This window comes from Staurois parvus, unplaced genomic scaffold (genome assembly GCF_062004578.1).
Source record: "Staurois parvus isolate SC_StPar_1 unplaced genomic scaffold, SC_StPar_1.0 ptg000310l, whole genome shotgun sequence".
Taxonomy (NCBI): Eukaryota; Metazoa; Chordata; class Amphibia; order Anura; family Ranidae; genus Staurois; species Staurois parvus.
Window position 1 is genome coordinate 1008683 of NW_028318106.1, and position 24088 is coordinate 1032770.

Genomic DNA, 24088 nt, shown 5'->3' on the forward strand with positions numbered 1-24088 from the left:
TGTGTGATATAAATATAAATATATATTTATATATATATATATATATATAAACACATACACACACTCTGCCTTTGCTGCTTCACTATTGGTCCATATCTGTATTGCCTTATTTTACAAATCATTAGTAAAAGGTATGAAAAAGGAGTGGACAAGGCAGACCCAGCAAACACTGTTACTTGCTCCAGTAAATCAGCTCAATTTTCTTAGGTTTTGCAGACTTTTATTTCTGTATATAAAACAGTAAGAATAATGTAACAAAAATCATTACTATTTTGCTGCTTATCGTATGTCCCTTACCAACATTAAGGCTGCTTTCACACTGGTCAGCTTTTCTTTAATGCAAAAATGGAAGAAAAACAGATCTGTTGCGGGCCCACTGAGACTTTTTAAAAAACTGCTTGCTGAATTTTTGGTGCAGTAAAAAAAAACACACACCAAAAACACACCTCCCCATTGAAATGAATGAAACACTCCTAAAAAATGCACCAGAGATACGTTTTTGGTACAGTTTTTGAGTCACATTTCCTTTAAAAAATTCACTGCAAAAGTGGTAAAAACATAGCAAAAATGTATATGTGTTTGTGTGGCAATTTTGCTACGGATCAGTATGAAAGTAGCCAAAGTGCAGGAACAAGTTACTTGCAGGTTAAATGTTGATTCCTGCAGGGTGTGCTAAGGAGTTTCAGAACACACTGATTAGAGGCTTTGACTTCTCCATCTTGCAGCTCTGTCCCTTCTTGCCATCAACAAACCAATAAAAACAATGTTATTAGCTATGATGGCACCATTATTGGTAAATGCATGACATAAAAGAGACTTTGAGACCTCTATTTAGTGTGTACCCGTGACCACAAAAAAATGAAAAAATAGAACAAAGTTCAGCAGTTAGATCAACTCTACAATCCCACAAAATGAATGCAGCAGATACAAAGTAGCCACCATAAGATACCTGTACTTAGCTTACCAGTGCTTCCCCACTACCCAAACTGTCACCAGAGTGCAAGTAAAAACCCCGCTTCCCACAATTTAGCACTGTGACTGAGCAGCCAATCAACAGGCCCAAGCACTGGCACATGGTTGCAAGGGAAGCTTGCTTAGCTAGATGCTCCTGAACCATGCCTCTCAGCTACATATTCCTGAACCATGCCTCTCAGCTACATATTCCTGAACCATGCCTCTCAGCTACATATTCCTGAACCATGCCTCTCAACTAGATACTCCTAAACCATGCCTCTCAGCTACATATTCCTGAACCCCATGCCTCTCAGCTAGATACTCCTGAACCATGCCTCTCAGCTACATACTCCTGAACCATGCCTCTCAGCTAGATACTCCTGAACCATGCCTCTCAGCTAGATACTCCTGAACCATGCCTCTCAGCTACATACTCCTGAACCATGCCTCTCAGCTAGATAATCCTGAACCATGCCTCTCAGCTAGATAATCCTGAACCATGCCTCTCAGCTAGATAATCCTGAACCATGCCTCTCAGCTAGATAATCCTGAACCATGCCTCTCAGCTAGATAATCCTGAACCATGCCTCTCAGCTAGATACTCCTGAACCATGCCTCTCAGCTAGATAATCCTGAACCATGCCTCTCAGCTAGATACTCCTGAACCATGCCTCTGTCCACTTGGATCTCGCTGGTTACATGGGGTACTGTCCTGATTATAGTTGGGCGTTCATTAGAGAAGGATACCACTCACCATCTAATAATTTCCCGTGGAATACTGCAAGGCCGGCAATTCGCCCAATGAATGTGAAATACGAGAGATGATCTTCATTGCACAGACCAGAGTTTGGATTTATTTGGAGGGTGTAATTGTCCCTGTGACAAAGATAAGAAGGTTTATATCCCACATGTATACTGAATCAACATTATTTAGCAGAACATGTGACAATACAGCCATGATATAACTGTAATATACCCCCCCTCAATGGCAGCGCAGGAGACCTGTTTATTCCCTGCTGCAATTACATAACTCTTACAAGCCTTGATCCCCATTTTCTCTCCAGCTTGTAACTGGACAGTGAAAGTAAAAGACTAGTGAACTCATGTCTCTCTCACTTTGCTCTCGTCTCCTATCTGCAAGCCTCTACTAGAACATGAACACCGCTACTCCCTCTCCCAGACTGAGCTCAGTTGTACAGAAGGTTAAATGAGGCTGGTCAGAAATCAAAATCAAGTACTTACACAGCTTTTATTTAAAAATACATTTAATGATTACAGAGCTGCCTTATTTGTGTATTTAAACTTGTCTAGAGTTCATCTTAATTTAACGAACCTTTATATAAGTCTTGCCCCCCAACAAAGTATCCCTTACCTCACAAAGCTACAGTGAAAGTCAATAACAACTCTTCTTCATAATGACCAACCTGGACAAAGTCTGGGTTTGAACACATGCAAAGTGGCATTGGTTAACCTATGACATGCCCCAGGGCACCTAAGTACCAGTGCTGTAGGCTGCCATATTCTAGAACCAAACTAAGAAGCAGTCTATGACAGAATTGATCAGCACAAGTCATTCTGACTAGTCAGTGGGGTCCTTTCAAATTTTATCTAGGAGCATTTCCAGCAACAAAAAGAGGAGTCCTCAGCAACTGGTGCAGACATCACAATGTTGAAGGAAAGGCTAATATTTATATACCGGTACACATATTCCTAGCCTCAGAACAGAAATGAAGCAGAACGGAGACTTACGTAGCAGAATACTCAAACAGTCCATAATATGGATTAAACATCTCTTTGGACAAAAGAAAGAACCATTCTCTGGCCACTCCACCATAATCCAAGCCTTTCTCAGATTCAAACTCTATCCACAACCGCGCCTTCAGAACATCCGGCCTCTTAACTGACATGATCCGCCTGTACGATTCTTCAAAGATGTTGTTTCTGTGAAGCTTCATTTCAAATCTGTTTGGTATATCGGCCTGAGGAGGGAATGATCATCTGTTATGATGGTGGCACATGAACATACTAGGGCCTGTTAACAGAAGGCTGCATAGAAAAGCCATATTTCCTGTTTCTTTTTTATAACCCCTCAATTCTGGCTGAACTAAACCTATTTGGTCCACTTGGTGTTTCGATCACATATTAGCAGTGTAAAGTGGTCTACCATACCTATACACTCAGTAAATGGTTATATGCCAATAGACCCAGTAGTACTTTTTGAGTGTATACAGTTACATGAAATAAAACAGTAAATGTGCATGGATGCAGTTACATACAGTGAGGAATTTCACCCAAATTAGGGCACACACAAGTCTAGGAGTGGTTTACATATTTATTGGCTGGGGTCCTTCTAGGACACTATCACCACACTGTAAGTGTAATTTGAAAACAAACCACAACGCATATCTAAATGATCATCTCCACTCTACTGCAAGTACAGTTTACAGGCAGTCATTAATTTATATTTTTTCCTATCTACAACAGCTAACAAATAATATTAATTGGTTTTATTATAAGTAGTGGCCTTGATCATAATTGATAACATGTGTTAGAATAAAGTTGCAAATTGTTTTCTGGTGAACAAGTATTATCATTAATCAGCGCTCCCTAATTAGCAGACATAAGTGAAAAATCCCTTCATGTTAATTATTAGGGTAGGTAAGTGCCTTCGTTGAAAGGGAATAACATTTTTCAGCAATCCCTTGATTACATGGGTTTGCCAGTCCATGATATTCCGTGAGAACCTGCATTACAATAGCCACAATTGAGTCAAATGACAGGAGCTCTCAGGTGAGTGCCAAAGGCTGGAGAAGACCTTCAGTCAATATAAAAGCAGTATTGGATTCTTTAAGACAATAAGCGTTAGAAGGATAATTTGGAGGGATGTGGAAGGGTGAGTTGAGTATTAAGGGACAGGGTAAATATTTTCTGGATGGAGGTGTTAAAGACTGGTTTTAGAAATTACAGTAGATAAAAGCTGGCCATACAGCAGCAGATTGTCAAATGAACATCCATAGGAAATTTCTCAGTACCTCCCCCGACTTGAAAAATGTTGTGTGAACGTACCTGAAAACTTAACTAGCTTTAAACATTTGCTTTTAGAACCAACTGACTTTCCTGAATGAAAACAAAGTTAAATCTTCACTTCTAAAAAAAAAAAAAAAAAAAAAGAATTCTGTCCCACTCATCACAGTGGTTGAAATCAAACACTGATCTCACCCCAAAATTATTATTATTATTATACAGGATTTATATAGCGCCAACAGTTTGCTCAGCGCTTTACAATATCACGGGAGACAATACAACAACAATACAGTTCAATACAAGAGGGAAAGGAGGGCCCTGCTCCTTGGAGCTTACAATCTAGCAGGGAGGGGCTAGTGGTACAAAAGGTAGTAACTGTGGGGGATGGACTGGTTGGGAGAGTAGAAGATTCTATTATTAACTGAGGGCAGGATAGGCTTCCCTGAAGAGAAAGGTTTTCAGAGATCGCCTAAAAGTGGGCAGAGTAGGCGATAGTCTGATAAATTGGGGTAGAGAGTTCCAGAGGATGGGGGAAGCTCTGGAAAAGTCCTGGAGACGGGCATGGGAGGAGGAGACAAGGGAGCTAGAGAGCAGGAGGTCTTGCAAGGAGCGGAGAGGACGGTTTGGGTGATATTTGTAAACAAGATTGGTGATGTAATTTGGGGCAGAGTTATAAATGGCTTTATACATTATTGTTAATGTTTTGAATTTTATCCGTTGGGCAATGGGAAGCCAGTGGAGGGATTGGCAGAGAGGGGTGGCAGATACAGAACGGTTAGTAAGTTGGATAAGTCTGGCAGCAGCATTCATGATAGACTGAAGAGGGGATAGCCTGCGGTTAGGTAGGCCAATGAGGAGGGAGTTACAATAGTCAAGGAGAGATATAACAAGGGAGTGAATTAGTTGCTTAGTGGTTTCCGAGGTTAGGAACGGGCGTATCTTGGAGATGTGGTGGAGGTGAAGTCTACAAGATTTGGACAGTGATTGGATTTGGGGGTGAAAGGACAGATGGGAGTCTAGGATTACACCTAGTACCCTGGCATGAGGGGAGGGAATGATGATTGTATTATTGATCTTGATGGAGAAGTCAGGGGAGGGGGCACGTGCTGGGGGGAATACTAAGAGCTCAGTTTTGGAAAGATTGAGTTTGAGGAAGTGGAGTGACATCCATGCCGATATGTCGCTTAGTAGGTTAGTAATGCGAGAGGAGACTGAAGGGGTGAGGTGAGGAGTAGAAAGATAGATTTGTGTAACATCAGCATAGAGATGGTACTTAAAGCCATGGGAGTTTATCAAGTGATCAAGGGAGGAGGTGTAGATGGAGAAGAGAAGTGGTCCAAGGACAGAACCTTGAGGGACCCCTACAGAGAGAGGGAGTGGAGAGGAGGAGGCAGCGTTATAGGTAACGCTGAAGGAGCGCTGCGATAGGTAGGAGGAGAACCAGGAGAGAGCAGAGTCTCTGAGACCAAGAGAGTGGAGTTTTTTGAGAAGGAGGGGATGGTCAACCATATCAAAAGCCGCAGAGAGGTCAAGTAGTAAGAGTACGGAGTAGTGGCCATTGGTTTTAGCTGTTAGTAGATCATTAGTGAGTTTTAGTAGGGCAGTTTCAGTGGAGTGTAGTGAGCAAAAGTCAGACTGTAAAGAGTCAGAAAGTTGTTGTCGGTGAGGTGGAAGCTCAGGCGATTGTAGACTAAGTGTTCTAGGAGTTTAGAGGTAAATGGCAGCAGGGAGATGGGTCTTAAGTTATTCAGGTTGGTGGGGTCCAGGGAGGGCTTTTTAAGTATGGGAGTGATGTACGCATGCTTTAGAGGGGAGGGGAAGGCACCAGTAGAGAGGGAAAGATTGAAGATGTGAGTGAGGGAGCATAGGATGGAAGAAGAGGGTGACCGTAGTAGTTGTGAGGGGACAGGATCCAGGGGGCAGGTAGTGAGTCGGGCTTCTGAGAAAACCTTAGTGACCTCTTCAGTAGTAGCAAGGTCAAAAGAGGAAAGTGTTGAGGGAGGTTTAGTATAAGGTATGCTAAGTGGGATGGATGTCTGTGCAGTGGCGATGCCCCTAAGAATTGCGTCAAACTTGTTTTTGAAATGATTTGCAATCTTGTGAGCAGTGAATGAGGTACTGGGTGAAGGTGGAGAAAGTAGAGAGTTAAAAGTAGAGAACAGATGACGAGGACTGGATGACAAGGTATTAATAAGAGTGACAAAGTAGGCTTGTTTGGCAGCATGAAGGGAGGAATTGTATGTTGAGAAAGCAGATTTATATAGGGTGAATGCTTGCTGGTATTTGGTTTTACGCCACGATCGCTCCAGCGCACGACTATGTCGTTTAAGATTTCTCGTGTAGTCAGTCTGCCAAGGTTGTAACGGTCGGGGGCTGGTGTTTCGTGTTGTTAGAGGAGCAAGTGAGTCTAATGCGGATGAAAGCGAACTGTTATAGACAGCAGTGGCCAGGGCAGGACAGAGGAGAGATTGTGTCATAGAGTTGGTCAGTTTCAGAGTGGAAAGGAGCAGGGTTCAAGTTGTGAAGGTTTCTGTGGGTAATTGTTTGCTGCTTGGAGGGATAGGTGTATGAAGATGAGGACACTGTGAAGGTGATGAGATTGTGATCAGAGAGAGGAAAGGGGGTGTTTGTGAGTTTGTAGGGAGTGCAAAGATGGGAGAAAACAAGGTCTAATGTATTCCCATCAGAGTGAGTGGAGGACTCCATACACTGTGCTAATGCAAAAGATGATGTTAAGTTGAAGAGTTGGGATGTAGCCGGGTTGTTGACATTAATAGGGATGTTAAAATCTCAGAGAATGATAGTGGGTAGTTCAGAGGAGAGAAAGTAGGGTAGACAGGCGGAGAAATCATCAAGAAAGCAGGACACGGGTCCAGGAGGCCGATAGATCACTGCAATCCTCAGAGAAAAGGGAGAGAACAGCCGGATGCAGTGAGTTTCGAAAGAAGAGAAAGATAGAGAGGGAGGTTTAGGGAGGACCTGAAAGGTGCTCAGTGGGGATAGAAGCAAACCAACTCCACCACCTTTCCGACCACAGGGTCTGGATGAGTGGGTCCAGATTAGGCCTCCATAGGAAAGTGCTGCGGGAAAAGCAGAATCTGCTGCTTGAAGCAAGGTTTCTGTAATTGCTAGTAGGTTAAGGGAGCGGGAGACAAAAAGGTTATGGACAGAGGTGAGCTTATTAGAGACAGAGCAGGAATTCCAGAGCACACATGAAAAAGGGAGGGGGGTTTTTGGAAGCACGGGGACTGATGTTAAATTGAGGGGATTGCGGCTATTCCTGGAAGAAAGAGGATGCCTGGTATGGGGGTGAAATAGTGGAAGACCAGGGTTTGGGAAATGGGGTGAAATGGAGTTGGGCACTCTTTAAATGAAAAACATTGAATGAAATTCTGCAAGTGTATGTCCAGCTTAAGTGTTAAGGTATTGGGGGGATAAATCTTAGAGGGATGCCTTACTATAGGATACACTTTATTAGTGACGGAACATCAAGTCTTGGCTCTGGGATTCTCATTCTGAACAATACCAGAGATGGGTTCTTGGTGCTAAGAACAAAGATTTTGACCAAATTTTCCAACATTTTCTGGGGCAATATTCTAGGATTCTTACAGGGATACAATTGTTTATTGGAGAGACCAGATGCAATCCATGTAGAAGAATATCATCAACAACCAAGCAGAATTCCTAGCTGACCGGATCTCTTGAGACCTTTCAGATGATAAAACAGCAACGGCAATATTTTTTTTTATCCTAAGAGCCTGTGTCCAAGGGATTTGGGCTTGTGTCAAAGGACAATTGTTGCCTGATTTTTACATCAGCTTAATATGCTTTTGAGATCATTCTGAATACATTGCAAGAGCATTTGTCCTGTAGTTGGCCTCCAACATCAAGCTGCATTGCTATAGACTTGCATAAGATAGAGAAGCAGTTCTGATGCAAACAAAAAACTTTTGACACTGGCCCAAACACGACTTTTTATCCAGTAAGGTTTAAAGAGCAAATGTAACTAAAAACAAAGTTACCAGTGAAAAGGGAGTTGCTCTGAGACCTTTGACCCTGCTCTGCAAAGAACAGTCCCAGGGTACCATGGCAATAACCTATTGTAATGTCATTAAAAATACTTACCGGTTTCTTCAATTTTTTCCTGAAATAATCATATTTCTGCTTGAATTCTCTGGAGTAAGGGACAGCCTAGAAGAGAAAATAAGGATTCTGTTAAAACAGACAAATACTGCTACATAAAGCGTCAACACATGCAAAAATTACGTTACAGCTTTGGTTATGTTCTGACATGTTAAATCATCCACTAGATTTTTTTTTTTTTTTTAGTTGGAACTCCAAATAAACTAAAATTCTAAAAGTGTAAGAAACTTGAACACTGCCTGAAACAGTGGGGGGAGCTGCTAGGAACAGTAGGGTTGGGGTACTGTATGCCAGAGATACCATATACCGGCTGTCCCTGAGTTACAAACATCCGACTTACATACATCTGACTTACATACGACTCTGAAAAACAGAGGCAGCGTGAAAGCATGCTGGTCCGGGAAACCACCAAGTGGCCATTTTGTTGCTCACCACATGCTGCCACCTACTGTTCAGCGGACCGGTCAGCAATCCCACATCACTGCATGGCCAGTTAAATTTTCCTATGCTATCCAAAACATAAAAAAAAATTTGGGGGTTGCGGTTACATTAAAAAATGTACCTGTTCCAACTTATGTACAAATTCAACTTAAGAACAAAACTACAGAACCTATCTTGTTTATAACCTGGGGACTTGCCTGTAGTGTCTATACAAACAAATATCAGATCTGTTGTCTTAGGCGAAGCTATCTACTAAAATGTAGATATGCTTTAAACAATTCTGAGGTGCTTCTAAGGGTCACATGACCTAATGGCATGCTTAGGTCATGTGACCTATAAAAAAAAAACACCTATATGTTTAGGCAACTTTATGTCTGTTTAATTACTCTTACTGACTCACCCCAATGCTTTCCTTAATGTGTAAATCTGACCTCAACTATGAATTTATATTTTGTCTTTAAAAGGAAATACCAAAGCTTTAATTGTTGACTTGTTTTTAAAGGTGAAAGCTGAATTCTACATTAGTTGTACTCTATTGCCTCATAACATAATGATATACCCGTACTAAAAATTAAATTAATATTTTCTGTCGATCCATTCACAAGATATCAGGTGAAACTTGTATCAGGCAATTGCCATCATACATAGATGACTCATCAATAATTGCTATTAAACAGAATCCTCTGAACAGAAAGATCCTTCATCACTTTCCCAGGTAACAGTGGATAGGGTCAGCAAGATCTTATATTATTGACTAAATCTGGGGCTTGTCTGAAATTCTTTAGAGAGAACCTGCCAGTCTAGATACATTTTTGAAAACATAAATCATGCCTAACAGAACCTTCTAACACCAACTATTACTTTTGTTAGTCAACTTAAGGTGGTTGTAGCCATAAAAGTGCACTATTGCAACAACACAGTTGAGTACTGCCAATGTTACTTATTTTATTTGCATTAAGTTACATTTTCAGTAAAAGCTTTTGGAGGCATGCCCCCTTCTTCTAAGGCTCAAAGACATATTGCAAATATATAAAAAAATATCATGGACAGCACTCAACTTTGTTAGCCAGAAGACCATCTTCTGTGTACCACTCTAACACTACAATACATGCCAGGGGCCTCCACTTGTACGCATTATGCGCACACCTACCATTTCACTACCTTACTGGCTGCTGACGTGCTCTCATTGGATATTGGGATGACAGGTGGGTAGGGTTTAGCTCCCAAATTGGGGGATGGAGGTCCCTGGTGATAGAGTACAGAGATCAGAGGGCCACATAGGACATGCTTTTCTGGTCAACCAAATGTAGAGGTAGATAACACAAGGTGCTTTGATGGTTGAAAAGTCCACAATCCATGACCTCCTCAGGTTTGCAACAATTAATCTATAGAAGCAACAAACATATTATCCCTAATACACCTTTACAATTGTAGTTACATTAGATCTCCATCTCTATCCATTTCACTAAATAAACATAATCAGCTGGGTTTTGCTTCAACTTACTGGTCCGGTGATGGCTGGATTCTGTAGTCGAGGGTCTTCCCACTGGGTTATTTTGTTATCTGCAATTAAAGGGTACATTTTTGCATTTTAGATGGTAACATTTTGGAACTGCAAAAAGTCAAAGATGAATAGATAGGACGAACTTCTTCCAACAAACTCCCAAAATTTGGTTTGCACAAAACTGAGTAAACTGCCGCTATCAGCCCATACTGTATTGCAGCTGTTTGCCTCTCTACCAGTCGGTGGAGAAAGGTAAGAGATATAAAGGTTTGATTGTAATAAATAAGCACATAAAAAAAAAAAAGAATTTGACCATATTGCCATATTAAGGCTTAATTAAAAAATAATAAAGATGTTTAATTACTCATTTATCATAGTAATATCGATTTCCACATATTGTTTTTACAAATTCACCTTTGAAACTGAAAAATAGAATACCTAGATAAATCAAACATGCTGATCAATTTTATTAACAAATATGCAATGTTCCAATGTATATATTATATACACTATATGGCACTCTATAAATATATATATATATATATATAAATATATATTTATATTATATAGCACACCTAAACTCTCACACTGGGCAGCCAAGCAGTAATAGCCTGCATAGGTATTCCTCCCCCAGCAACAGCCCTGTGCCATCACTGGTACCTGCAGGAAGTCCAGAACAATTGCACAGTGAGTATTACAATGGGATAATTAGCCTAGAAAGCAGCGGATTTTCAATAAGATATATTTCTGCTTTTGGTTTTATCCACTGCTTTTATACTGAGCCTGTTATGACCTTTACTATGTAGCCTGCAGGTACAATGAGGCTAAGGTTTTTTAAGCAGCAGCCAATGCCAGTAATGCTAGTCATACATGTAAACTATGTACCACTGATGAAGTATATGTAGCACCCACTAGTGTGCTACTAGGGTAGTGTAGGTAAATGTATTATGTACGTCTTATGGTAACTGTGTGGGTCTGCAATTTGGTCGTGTTACTGCAAGTCAGGCTGGATGGCTTAACAGGTTGAGACTCTATCGCCTCAACCTGGTTCTGGATGACCATGGAAGCTTCCAGAAGCCGGTGGACAGAAGGGGTGAAGACTTAATCTGCACGTTTATGCAAGTCTAACCAATTCCCGGTTTGGAGGCTCTGTTAGAGTGGTGAGGCCAACCCATAAATATGGGAGAGTCAGGCCGGCAGGGGAGTCGGGTGGAAGATGGAGTGCTGAGGAGACTGTTGGTGGCCTGGGGGGGGTCCCTTGGGTCTAGGGGGGGGCTGGATTCTGGGCGGAGCTCTGGCTGGCTCAGGAAGTTCCATTCAGCATTATGGTCTGAACAGGAACAAGGCCTGTGAGCAGTGGGAGCAAGGAGGACAGAGTGAGTACATCAGCACACTCAGGGATTTACAAAGGGAAATACATCCAAGTGTATCAGGCATTCAAAGGACAGCACTGTGCTTAACCCTTTATCCTTGTCGAGCAGCCAGGAGGGCTGGTAGTGTCTGCAGGCTGTGGAGCTACGAGCAGTTCTACAGGGGAGAAGAGAAATCTCTGCATTTAGTTTGCAAAAATCTAAGCTAACTCTTAGAGGAGCTATATGTCCCTAGCCCAGAAGGGGCTGTTGCTACTAGTCCGTAAAGACTGACTGCTTCCAAAGAGAAGAACAGTCCAGGATCTGTTTCTGTAAATAGGAAAGAAGTTGTTCCTTTACATTGATTCATTCAAGTTGGGTATCTCATAATCTCCATTACCTGATCCAAGTTATATACCCAACTAAAATAACAAAAACCGAACGCATGGACTGTTCATTGACTGTGGATGCAAGTGTGGAAAATGTGTGTTGCCTGGCTGTGCTAATCTTAGAGAGATCCAGAAACACAGAGGCCCTCAGGAGGGCATCAATACATATATTATATATTATTATTTGCCATTGATCCTTTAGTAAGAAACGATCATAAGGCATAAAAAAATCATAAGCATAAAAGCAAAAGGTAGAGTTGGTGGAATTCCACCAAATATTACACTGGAACCAGTTTTTTCTTTTCCATTAAAAAATCTTTGATTAACCAAATTGCACATTTATTTCTGAAAGATATGACTTTTCCATTAAAACAGTCATTATATATGATTAAATCTTTAGCCAATAATACAATGAAGTTCTTGGATGCAAAGTGACTTATGAGTCTGTCGCACTTGATTGTTCCTTAAAGTGGAGCTCCATCCAAAAGGGGAAGCCCTGCTTGTTTTTACCCTCCACTGCCACATTTGGCAGGAAGCAAGTACTCAACAGCCCCCTCCTTCCCCCTGAAGTCTTTTGGGACACTTCAGAGGTCCCAGAAAACTAGGGCGCCATTCACAAGACGTATTGCGGCTTGCGCATACGCAGTAGGAAACCGGCTGTGGAGCCGTATATCTTCACTTCCGGTTTCTCTTACTTGATATGTCAGTGCCACAAACCCAAGGGCTAGTGAAGAACTAGCCCGGGTAAGGACGTTGCTGGACCCCGGGTGTCCTTATATTAAAAGTCAGCAGCTACAGTATTTGTAGCTGTTGACTTTTAATTTTTTGGGGGAAGCCTTGAGTTCCTCTTTAAATAGTCCACAAACCCTCCCATGGCAGCAGGTCATTGGGGTCATTGGGAGGAATAGTGCCCAATAATTGGTATCAGTGCAAGGTATAGCGCTACCTTGCTGGTGTCAGTAGGAAGAGTTGTGTGTAACTTGGTGTCACTGGAAGGAATGGTGCCTCATCGTTGGTGTCAATAGGAGGAATAGTGCCCCAAGGGCAAGATAAAGGCAAGCACAGGGCCACATCCAGCCCATGGGCCGCAGTTTGGAAACCACTGGACTAAGAAAAGACAAGGATTGCTGGATAACTGTATACACCCATCCCACAATTACCCATCACCCTGACCCACTGTTGCAATTCCTTAAAAAGAGACCCTGTCACCAACATAAATATTGCATGTAAAGCCACAGAAATATTGGGCACTGCACTTTGCAGTCAAGATTGAATTTTGCAATAATTAAACCCAAACATCAGGTAGAACAGTACCAGAATTTGTGTGAGATGAGCAATATCTGATCCATTCTTTTGTTATTTACCAACAAACGCAGCATTTTTGTTGTTGCATGCTTTCCTATGAACACAACCCATCACTTTCAGTCTCAGAGTGCCATCACTGCACTAGTGACCTGAACATTCCATGAGGCTGCCTAAATGCCCTCTGTCTGTATTGTTAACATTTATGTACACAAACAGGAGTATTACATTACTTAAACTGGTTACTCTATTGTGCATACACACAAAGTGTTACTTCGGGGTGTATAAAGAAAACAGTCCGGAGGTGTATTAATGTGTGGAAACAAAGAAAACATGCCACAACCAGAAAATTAAGTCAGAATAGCAATTTTACCACCGAGGCCTTGCTACACTATAATTTGCTTTAGGCTATTAAAGGATCACTCCACCTTTTTGGCAAATGATTATTATTATTTTTTTTTTTTTCAACAAGGGAACCCAATCAATAACTATGCCATTATTGATTATTACAAACAATGATCACTGTATACACTCTTAAGGGTTCCCATCCTCAGTGCTGAGAGACAATGGATGCAATGGAATGTTGGGTTGATGCAAGCATTCTGTAGACAGATACTGTAAGGAGTGGTCTCTGTGGCAACTAGATGCATCAAACATGCCCTACTATGTCAAATTGATGCTTTAATTGAAATATGACTAGTAACTCATTCCCCGACATAAGGTAACCAGCACTATAGCCATGCAATGCTCGGGTCTTGGTTTAAATCCCACTGGGGTCAACATCAGCATCAAGTCTGTATTTTATACGCTTGATTGCATGATTTCTTAACAGTGCTCCAATTACCTACTACACTAGCCTGTAAAACAGTTTTGGGATATGGAAAGGCCAAAGTGCACCCCCTTCCTCTTTATGAGCTGTGAACTAATTCACAGTATAGAGTGCAGGTCCTGCCCTTTTTGTCCCCCTCCCCTTCCACTGAAGAGTTCGAGATGACCATTTCTTCTGCCTACTCCTTGGCCTGGCCATACTGTACAGCATCACCATCATAGAAGTGAGCTCTCAAACCCTTCCACAGGTGTGGGTCCCCCATTTCCTCTGCTGCAGCATCTCTGAGCTCAGAACTACTGCAACAGAAGAAAGAGACCATATGAGAGGGTCTGAATCAACTAGGTGTGTCTTAGCAATGTCCTAGCAACAAGGCAGTATGAAATGATGATGCCATCTGAGATACTCTCGGCCAAACTTCTGAGGGTATGTAAATGGCCTACACCTATAGCAAGGGCATTATTTAACTTTGCTCAAAGATGCACAGTTAGGTTTTATCTAAAGGCATCCTTTACTTGCATAGGTAAATATGCTAACCTTTTAAGCTAGGCTCTACTTTCTCACCTTTTAAACTTCCCTATTGGCCAGTTAGGCTGCACAACATGTTAAAGAACCAATAGGAAGGTTCAGGGAGGATGAGTGATGAAGCAGGAAACGTAGGGTTCTGGACTTCAGCATTATAGTTATAATCTCCAGATCTGTAGATCACTTTGACATGCAATTTTGCACATTTGCTTACCCTCACCATCATAGGAATGAGCTCTCAAACCCCCAGGTTTATGCTAAACTGGATATTCTTATAATGAAGCTGAATTAAAACTTTGATGAATGGGGAAAGGGTTAGAATCTCTTGCTGGGTTATTATTGTTGTCTGTGTCTTACCTACAAGTATTTACCTTCAAAGAACATTGATTACTGAAGTTAGTACGAGGCGTTGCTATACAGCACTGGTCCCCAAACTTCAGGCCCATGGGCCAGATAAGGCCCTTTGCTAGCAGTTATCTGGCCTTTGGGGCCCTGTTCCTCACACTCACACCAATGGTGGGGCAATGTTCTTCCCACTGACACCAACGGTGGGGAACGATTTCTACCAATGACGCCAATCACTAGGCACTATAACTCCCACCGGCACCAAGGATGGTGCAATTATTATTCCTCCCACTGACCCCCACAGCCTGAGATATTGTTTGTCACTAAAGCTGGGACATTTTCTACCCCATTGGCCACAATTCAGTCCCCCCTCAAGTCTGAAGGACAGTAAGCTGGTCCTTTCTTGAGAGAGTTTGGAGACCCCTAATATACAGCAACAAATCACAATACAGATTTCAGTCACTCGACTTCAGTACAATGAAAATTGATTGGGTACCGTATATCAGTTTAACTTTTTCACTGGATAAAAAAAACACAAATGTAGAACATAGATGTCTACAGATCTAGCTATAATGCTGAAGTTAAATTCAAAACTCAACATTTGGGCTGGAGTGCAACTTTGTTAAAATAAACACAAATTTATCAGAAAGGTGGAGTAACCCTCAAAAATAATCGGCATGTTGATGGAAAGAGGTGCTAAGGTAAAGTAACACAACCAACCAATGTTCTGCTGTTACAAAACCCACATTTTTAAAAAAGTGAATGCAAACATCGAATTGGTTGGTATGAGTTACAGAACCATATTGACTACGCCAGATGGCTCTGACTATTTGCTTTGGCCTTCTGATAACAAAATGCTGCTGGACTTATTTTCCCTTTGCAATGGTGGATGTCAAGGCAGGATCGCTGAGGCAAGTCATCTAAACATACAGTATCCACCAACACTGTATTAAAAAAAAATACAAAAAGTTGTTAATCTTTCAACAATCCTTCACTGACACAAATAAAGGGAAACCGCAAGCACTGTGGTGCAGAATGTACAGTACCGTAGGGGGGCAAGGACTGTGCATTTTCACGGTCTGTGCACATCAACACTTGAGTTCCTGAATAAAAAGTAAGATCACATGACTTTCATAACGCTGATACCTGTCAACACAGGTGAAGTCTGGTAAGAGGGAGTGAACTTACTGTGGTCTATGTAGAATGTTCTGCCGTCTATGTGTATTCTCTCCTCCCAGCCAGGCTGCAAAATAAGGAGTCACAACAATTCTTTAGAAAGACGAAGATTCACTCACATAATTAAAACAGATCTTTCTCTCATATACATATATATATATATATATATATATATATATATATACATACACACACACACCACTATATTGCCAAAAGTATTGGGACTTAAGTAACTTAATGGCATCCCAGTCTTAGTCCGTAGAGTTCAATATTGAGTTGGCCCACCTTTTGCAGCTGTAACAGCTTCAACTCTCCTGGGAAGGCTGTCCACAAGGTTTAGGAGGGTGTCTATGGGAATGTTTGGCCATTCTTCCAGAAGCGCATTTGTGAGGTCAGGCACTGATGTTGGATGAGAAGGCCTGGCTCGCAGTCTCCACTCTAATTCATGCCAAAGGTGTTTTATCGGTTGAGGGCAGGACTCTGTGCAGGCCAGTCAAGCTTCTCCACTCCAAACTCGCTCATCCATGTCTTTATGGACCTTGCTTTGTGCACTGGTGGGCAGTCATGTTGGAAAAGGAAGGCGCCATCCCCAAACCGTTCCCACAAAGTTGGGAGCATGAAATTGTCCAAAATGTCTCGGTATGCTAACGCCTTAAGAGTTCCCTTCACTGGAACTAAGGAGCCAAACCCAACCCCTGAAAAACAACCCCACACCATAATCCCCCCTCCACCAAACTTTACACTTAGAACAATACAGTCAGGCAAGTACTGTTTTCCTGGCATCTGCCAAACCCAGACACGTCCATCAGATTGCCAGACAGAGAAGCGTGATTGGTCACTCCAGAAAACACGCTTTGCATTGCACTTGGTGATGTAAGGCTTGGATGCAGCTGCTTGACCATGGAAACCCATTCCATGAAGCTCTCGATGTACTGTTGTTGGGCTAATCTGAAGACCACATGAAGTTTGGAGGCCTTTAGCTCTTGACTCTGCAGACAGTTGCCAACTTCTGCTCACTGACCCCGCTCTGTCATTGCTGTTGTTCCCAGTTGCTTCCACTTTGTTATAATACCACTAACAGTTGACCGTGGAATATTTAGTAGCCAGGAAATGTCACGGATGGATTTATTGCACAGGTGGCAACCTATCACGGTACCACGCTTGGAGTCACTGAGCTCCTGAGAGCGACCCATTCTTTCACAAATGTTTGTAGAAGCAGTCTGTAAGGCTGGCCATACATTATACAATTATCTGGAGATTTTTGGTTTAGATTTACCAAAAACCATATAATAGGAGGACAAACCTAAACAACACTTTCAGTTGTATCTAATTAGGCAGGCCCTTGCACTACACAGTTGAAGGTAAATCTAAAGGAAATTGGGCAGAAAATTGGAAGATAATTGTATAATGTATGGCCAGCCTAAGGCTGGCCATACATTATACAATTTTCTTGAGATTTTTGGTTTAGATTTACCAAAAAACATATAATAGGAGGTCAAACCTAACAACACTTTCAGTTGTATCTAATTAGGCAGGCTCTTGCTCTACATAGTTGAAGGTAAATCTAAAGGAAATTGGGCAGAAATTGGACAGAAAATTGTATAGTGTATGGCCAGCCTAAGCCTAGGTGCTTGATTTTATACACCTATGGCCAAGGAGGTGATTGGAACACCTGAATCCAATGATTTGGAGGGCTGGCCCAATATTCCTGGCAATACACACGTGCACACACACACGCCAAACCATTATGACCACTGACAGGTAAAATTGATAATCTCATTACAATAGCCTCTAAAAGTGGGTGGAATGTATTAGGCAGCAAGTGAATGTGTTGTCCTTGAAGTGGATGGTGAAATTAGAAAAAATGGACAAGCTTAAGGATTTGAGCAACTTTTACAAGGGCCAATGGTTAGATGAATGGGTCAGAGCAACTCAGAGCAAGGTCTTCATGTTCCCAGTTTGCAGTGGTCAGGACTACCAAAGTGCACCACGGAAGGAAAACCAGTGACAAAGTCATGGACAGCCAAGGCTCATTGATGTGCATGGGAAGCAAAGGATGGCTTGTGTAGTTTGATCCAATAGAACAGCTACTGTAGTTTGAATTGCTGAAAAAAATGAAAAATTAAAATTGGTTTTAAGTGTCGGAACACACAATGCATTGCAGTTTGTTGCTTGTGGGGCTGCGTAGCCGCAGACCAGTCAGGGTGCCCAAGCTGACTCATGCCCACAGCCAAAAGTATCTACAACAGGCACATGAGCATCAGAACTAGACCACAGAGAAGTAGAAGAAAGAGGCCTGGTCTGATGAATCACATTTTTTTTCCATCATGTGTTTGGCTTGGTGTGGGTGAATTGCTTATCTGGGGAAGAGGTAGCACCAGGATGCAATATGAAAAGAAGGCAAGACGATGAAAGCAGTGGAATGCTTTGGGCAATGTTATGCTTGGAAATCTTGGGTCCTGCTATTCACGTGGATGTTACTTTAGAGTCCGTGCTGCTTTGGTGGCAAAAGGAGGACCTACTCAACATATGGGTGGTCATGTTATGGCTGATCAGTGTGTGTATATATATATATATATATATATATATACATGTGTGTGTGTGTGTGTGTGTGTGTGTATATATGCAGTAGAAAAATAAATATATATATTTTTCTACTGCAGTTAAAGCAGAATTCCAGGATTTCCCTATCCTCCCATCCTGCCACCACCCCCCTCCTCCCCCTTTCCACCCGAAGACTGGCATTTAAGAAAATAATAATAAATGAACATATTTTTTCAGGAAAAAAAATGTACAGTTATTTTTTTTTTCACAGGAGACTGCAAAATATTTCACCCACGATCCACTAAGTACCACATAGTCCTGGAGTACTGTAAGCCCAGCAAGTGTGATGACGCACCATCTAGTGGGCATGTAAAGGACAGGCTGGATTCACAGGAAATGGGCAGAATGACAAAAGTGTTGCTCTGCCTTGAAGAGAAATGCCAGCTGGACTGGAGGAAGTAGGCGACAGCACTGGAGTATGGAAAAGGTGAGCAAAGATTGTCATTATTAGAGGGACTATTGGACCTAATAGAAAAAAAAGCACTTGAAGCAATAGCACCTGTCTGGACAGCAGTAGTTCAGTGATGAGGCATTCCTTCATTCAGGACTGCAAGTGCCAGAGATGGCAAATACATACAACCTACTGCAAATCCTTTGTTACATGGCAGGCAGATTGATTTGCAGTAAAAATGCACCTGGTTCTGTTTGCAACTTTCTGGAGAAAAACTCCTCTGTTTGTTCCAAGTTATACATAATTTAATCAAAAACCTTCAGCCCACACCGATACTCACTGGAAGAGGACCCAAATCGTTTGGATTTAATGAAGCTTTTGTTCGCATGTGAACTGGAAATTTTAACCTCGGGTCCTCCTGTGAAATGAAATGGTTCAATTAGTGATTTTTTTTTTTTTGTAAACATTCATACAGAAGGAACTTTGTTGAAAACACAAGCCTTTCTCCAATGTATTATTTTGTCTAAAACAGATCCTTATAGATCTCTAAGGATCCAACTAAAACACTCTTTACAGCTTGGAAGATTGGAAGAGGAGACGCTCTATAAGAGTTGTATTGCTGTCTGTGTACCAATCAGTTAGATTTCCCATCACTTAGGGATTGTTCACACTTGACTGTTTTACCAGCTCTTGCCAAACGCCCCTATAGCGTTTGGCAAGCGTTGGTCCGGCATTTGCAGAGTGTTTTTTAACGCTTGGCAAACGCTCCGCAAACACCGCATGCACAGTTCAGCGGCGGTTGCTAGGCGTGTGCCGATCGTTAAAATGCCCCACAAATGCCTATAATGAAGTTTGGATAGTGTTACCGCTCCACAAACGCCCCGCAACCGCGTCGCAACCGCACCACAAACGCCGGCCGGGCGTTTGCGGAGCGGCACCATAGAACTAGAATAGGAGGCTTCAAAGCCTCCTGACTCAACCAGAGGCATCCGTTTTGCCGCACCGCGATGCGACGCTAACGCTCCCGTTAGAACAGCACCATGTGCTGCAATGGGCAGAATTGTCCGAGGCGTTTGGGAAGCGGTAAAAACGATTCCCAAATGCCTTTCTGCCGCTTGAAAACAAGGCTAGTGTGAACATAGCCTTACTGTCCCAAAGACAATGATGAGCTTGGATATGTTGGGACTAGAATCATGTATGCAAGCATGTCAGAAAGCTGAATGCCAATTATCTGCAGCTGGGGCATTCCCCACCTCAGCCACATGTATTCAAGCCCCTTGTTGCAGGACTTACACTGAACGACTTACACACATGGGTTCAAATCCTGGTCCGAACATGCCTGGGCACATCACTAATTGATAGAAGTGAGTGGATGTCTCCCCAAAGTGAGGGGAAATCCCATCTTGGACCGCTGTTATCAGTGGAGGATATCCCCTCTATTCCTGCCCCCATGACAACTAAAAAGTTTTGGATTTCAGCTCACTATGAAAATACTTTCCAATAGAAGCAGCACAAATATTTAAAAGAGGTTCCAATCCCTCCCTAGTCTAAAGTTAAAGATTATGTAGATCTGAAGCATCAGTGAAAAGTCAGATGTCATCTTCATACTTGTTTTACATCATTGATAAAGCGTATTCAAGCAAGAGGGCAATCATGAAAAGCCAGGAAACTATGGCAATCAATGGACAATCTGATTTTTGTCTCATGCCTGGTTTCCTTTAAAAAAATCTGTCTAATTTTGAAGGGCTTTTTATATGAATACAGGATGTTTTCCTACATCAACAACCCAGGGTTGGGTCTGTCATTTGGAGGCATGCTGCAGGTGTGTTCATCCCCATGGGCGTATCTCACTCAGCTTCGTCAGGACCCTGACGAAGCTGAGTGAGATACGCCCGTCGGCGAATTGTGATGACGTCATACGTCAGATACGTCACTTCCATTCGGACGCATTGGAGCCACACACGCAGTCCTCCAGGGGAAGCGGCAATACACGCTAGCCACAAGCGATGCAAGGCTGCACAAGTACCAGGATGGGAGCGGAGCCCGTTTACTTGTAGTTCCGATGGTGGCGGCTGCCTCCGGGACCATGGGCAGTTATCACTATGAAGGAAATTCTGTAAGAGTATCACCTAAGGCACGGGTGGATGGGGACATCATGTCAAATCATCTGAAGGTGCATCGCACCCTATGTTTATTACAAGGCACGGATGATCCTGTATTTCACTCTACAACATTATCATTAAGGAGGTGTGCAGCCCGCATGTTGCGGTGAAGAACCCCCTTCTGGCAGGGCCCTGCCATTTCTACAATAGTATGGAAGTCATCCAGTGACAGAACTATGGCTATCAAGTTCATTTTATCCAGTATCATAGACATGACTGCTGCTGTTTGATATCCCACCACCTACTCTTGCTATATTCACCTACCGTAACTACTATCTTGTGGAGGCAGATTTTCTCTATATTCATATTTTTCTACTGTCTATATACACCTGCAAAGGTTTATTGGACTACTGTATCCGCAACCTGGTACATATGATCAGCCATATACTGCATTGTTTGCTATGCCATTTGGTACAATTTTTTTGAAACACCCCCTGCTTGGTGGTGTAACCATTGTATCAGTGCTGCATTTGTATTAGACACATCGTCACTATATCTGCAGCACTCCATTACTTTGACCGGTCATGCCGTCTGGATTTAAGTGATTTTAGGTCAATTTTGATATATTATCTCATACTGAGGTGATGGCGAACTGAGGTATTTACCTTATATGTCCAATTGTGTAACAAAGCATCATTTTTTTAAATTACTTTTGAGCATCGCATTCTGTCCATAATGTAACCACTTTTCTGTGAATCTCTTTTCACGCTCCCTTTTTTGCTGCATGGTGTTTTGGTTACTGGGCAGATAATGTACGTTTAGCGATACGAGTTACTTTATAAGCCCCTTCATTTTTCTATTTTTACCAGTGTTCATCCCCACCACTTCCTGCCATTCTAAGGAGTAGATGCCATATGCAGCTCATCATTTTGAATGCTTATACACATTGTATGTTTCATTGCTTACAGGATGCATCTAACAAGCATCCCGTAAGCAATGAAACTGTATCCACAGACAATTGTAACTGCACCAATTATATATTGAGATCACAGTAGATCAAAATAAAATGGTATTTTGCAGTGACCTATGCACCTTCGAAGAAACCACAAATTTCTGGTCTTCTTGGAACATTGGTTGGGTGCTTATTAAAGTGTCCATTTATGGACCAGTGGTAATAGATCGCTGCTCAGTTCTCCGGCATTCTCGGAGAACACAGTTCTCCTGTGAATGCAGTTTATGAAGCAGTTCTCCGAACGAAGGGAGAACGGTCTCCAAACGCTGGAGAACGGTCTACAAACTCTGAAAAACGGCTCATTTTACTATAATCTCACGAGATTACAATAAAAAATCAGTTTACTAAGCAGAGGTAAATTATCTCTGCTTAGTTTGCGGTCCCTCTGATTCTCCAGCTCTGGGCTGGAGAATCTGGAGGGAGAACACAGATCTCCAGCGAAGGGCTGACATGATCTCCTGAGTGTCATAAACTGTGATTGACCAGAGATCGCAGCTATTCTCTGCGTCATAAACGGACACCTAAATAAGCTGATAAAGGTCTTTCTAATTCAACAGCCATCAATAGGAATCTGAAGGAAGCCATATGAAGGGCAATAGCAGAAAGCATTACAACAGATTTTATTATTGCTTCTTAAAAAAAAAAAGACCATTAGGGTTATTTAGAGAATAGCAATAATGCACATTTTTAAGCCTGAAAAATACATATGTAGCAATTTTTGGAGAATCTGCAATTCTCCAATTAACCAATCACTGCAAGCGTAGCATCTGCAACATCTGGGAGCACTGTGGAAGGCTCAGTGGTGGGTGAGTTCTTCATTGCCCTTTGTTCTTAGATAGCTCTGCCAATCTACAGTCTTCCTGACTGTGGCCAATATCCAACAGGCCCCATAACAAACACCCCAGAGGATATATTAAAATGAACTTGGCAAGTGGCTTAACAAAAACCATTTTTTAAACAGTCAGCACCCTTTTTTTCCATTTGACCTACTGTAACTTTATCATCCTGTGAAGAATTTTTTAAAAAATTAGAAAATAGAAATTTCATACCACGAAAGCTGAAAAGTTAGCAAAGAAAGAGAACAATGTCTATATGCATGTATACAGCAATATATGCCAAAATGACAACAAAAATTATTATAAAAATGGACACAAAGATTATGGAACAACCCAATGAAAACCAAAATCTTTTCCAAGGAAAAAAAAAAACCGATTTCATTAAGTCAGCAGAGGTCACTGTGTCATGTAGGCCTACTGTAGTATTATTACTATTATTATTACTACATGTATTTAGCCTTATCTTAAACCCTAACTCCATTCTATATTCTTTGAGTTTTGAGTAAAGTGGGGAAGAAGTACATTTGTGTAGGGTTTCCTTCTGTGACATGACTGTCCATGTGACAGCTGAGAAAAAATTAGGGTACAGCTGTCATTCTAACCCTTTGTAACCCTACTAGAAATGTTTTTTTCTCTTTTTTCCCATCAGGAGTGATTTCTTGGCACATACTGTTCAGACAGTAAGTGGAGGGAAATCTTCACAGTGGGGACACAGACAGTAGTGGTGAGTTCAGGCGTGTTCGTACTAGGGTCCAAACCCATGTGTGTGAGCCTTCCAGGAAGCTGACACCTGTATAGCTCAATCATCTGTGACTGGCGCAATCTACACCCTGCAGCTGTACGTATGGAAGGGGCATGTACAGTGAGGAACAGAAGTATTTTAACACCCGATTCAAAAACTTGCGATTTTGCAAGTTCTCCCACTTAGAAATCATGGAGAGGTCTGAAATTCACATTGTAGGTGCATTCGCACTCTGAGAGACAGAATTTAAAAAAAAAAAATCAGGAAATCACATTGTATGATTTTTAAAGAATTTATTTGTCTTGCACTGATGAACGTAAATATTTGGACACCTAAGAAACAGCAAGAATTCTGGCTCTCAAAGACCTGTTACTGTGCCTTTAAAAAGTCCACCTCTACTCCACTCATTAATCTAACTTAGTA

General features: G+C 41.9%; 1 protein-coding gene across 12 annotated transcripts in view; it reads right to left on the reverse strand.

Annotated features, from left to right (window-relative positions):
• NEDD4L (NEDD4 like E3 ubiquitin protein ligase) overlaps positions 1-24088 on the reverse strand; it is a 635056-nt gene that overhangs the window by 36872 nt on the left and 574096 nt on the right. For 8 of the 12 annotated variants that reach the window (XM_089683436.1, XM_089683440.1, XM_089683435.1 and 5 more), the window contains 7 exons: positions 19314-19391; positions 15991-16045; positions 15849-15905; positions 10067-10125; positions 8104-8169; positions 2704-2933; positions 1709-1830 (listed from right to left, as the gene is read on the reverse strand). In XM_089683436.1, the coding sequence (XP_089539562.1) occupies positions 1709-1830; positions 2704-2933; positions 8104-8169; positions 10067-10125; positions 15849-15905; positions 15991-16045; positions 19314-19391 (667 nt within the window). The remainder of the gene's footprint in view (positions 1-1708; positions 1831-2703; positions 2934-8103; positions 8170-10066; positions 10126-15848; positions 15906-15990; positions 16046-19313; positions 19392-24088) is intronic. The other 4 variants (XM_089683437.1, XM_089683438.1, XM_089683433.1 and 1 more) reach the window with 1 other exon arrangement.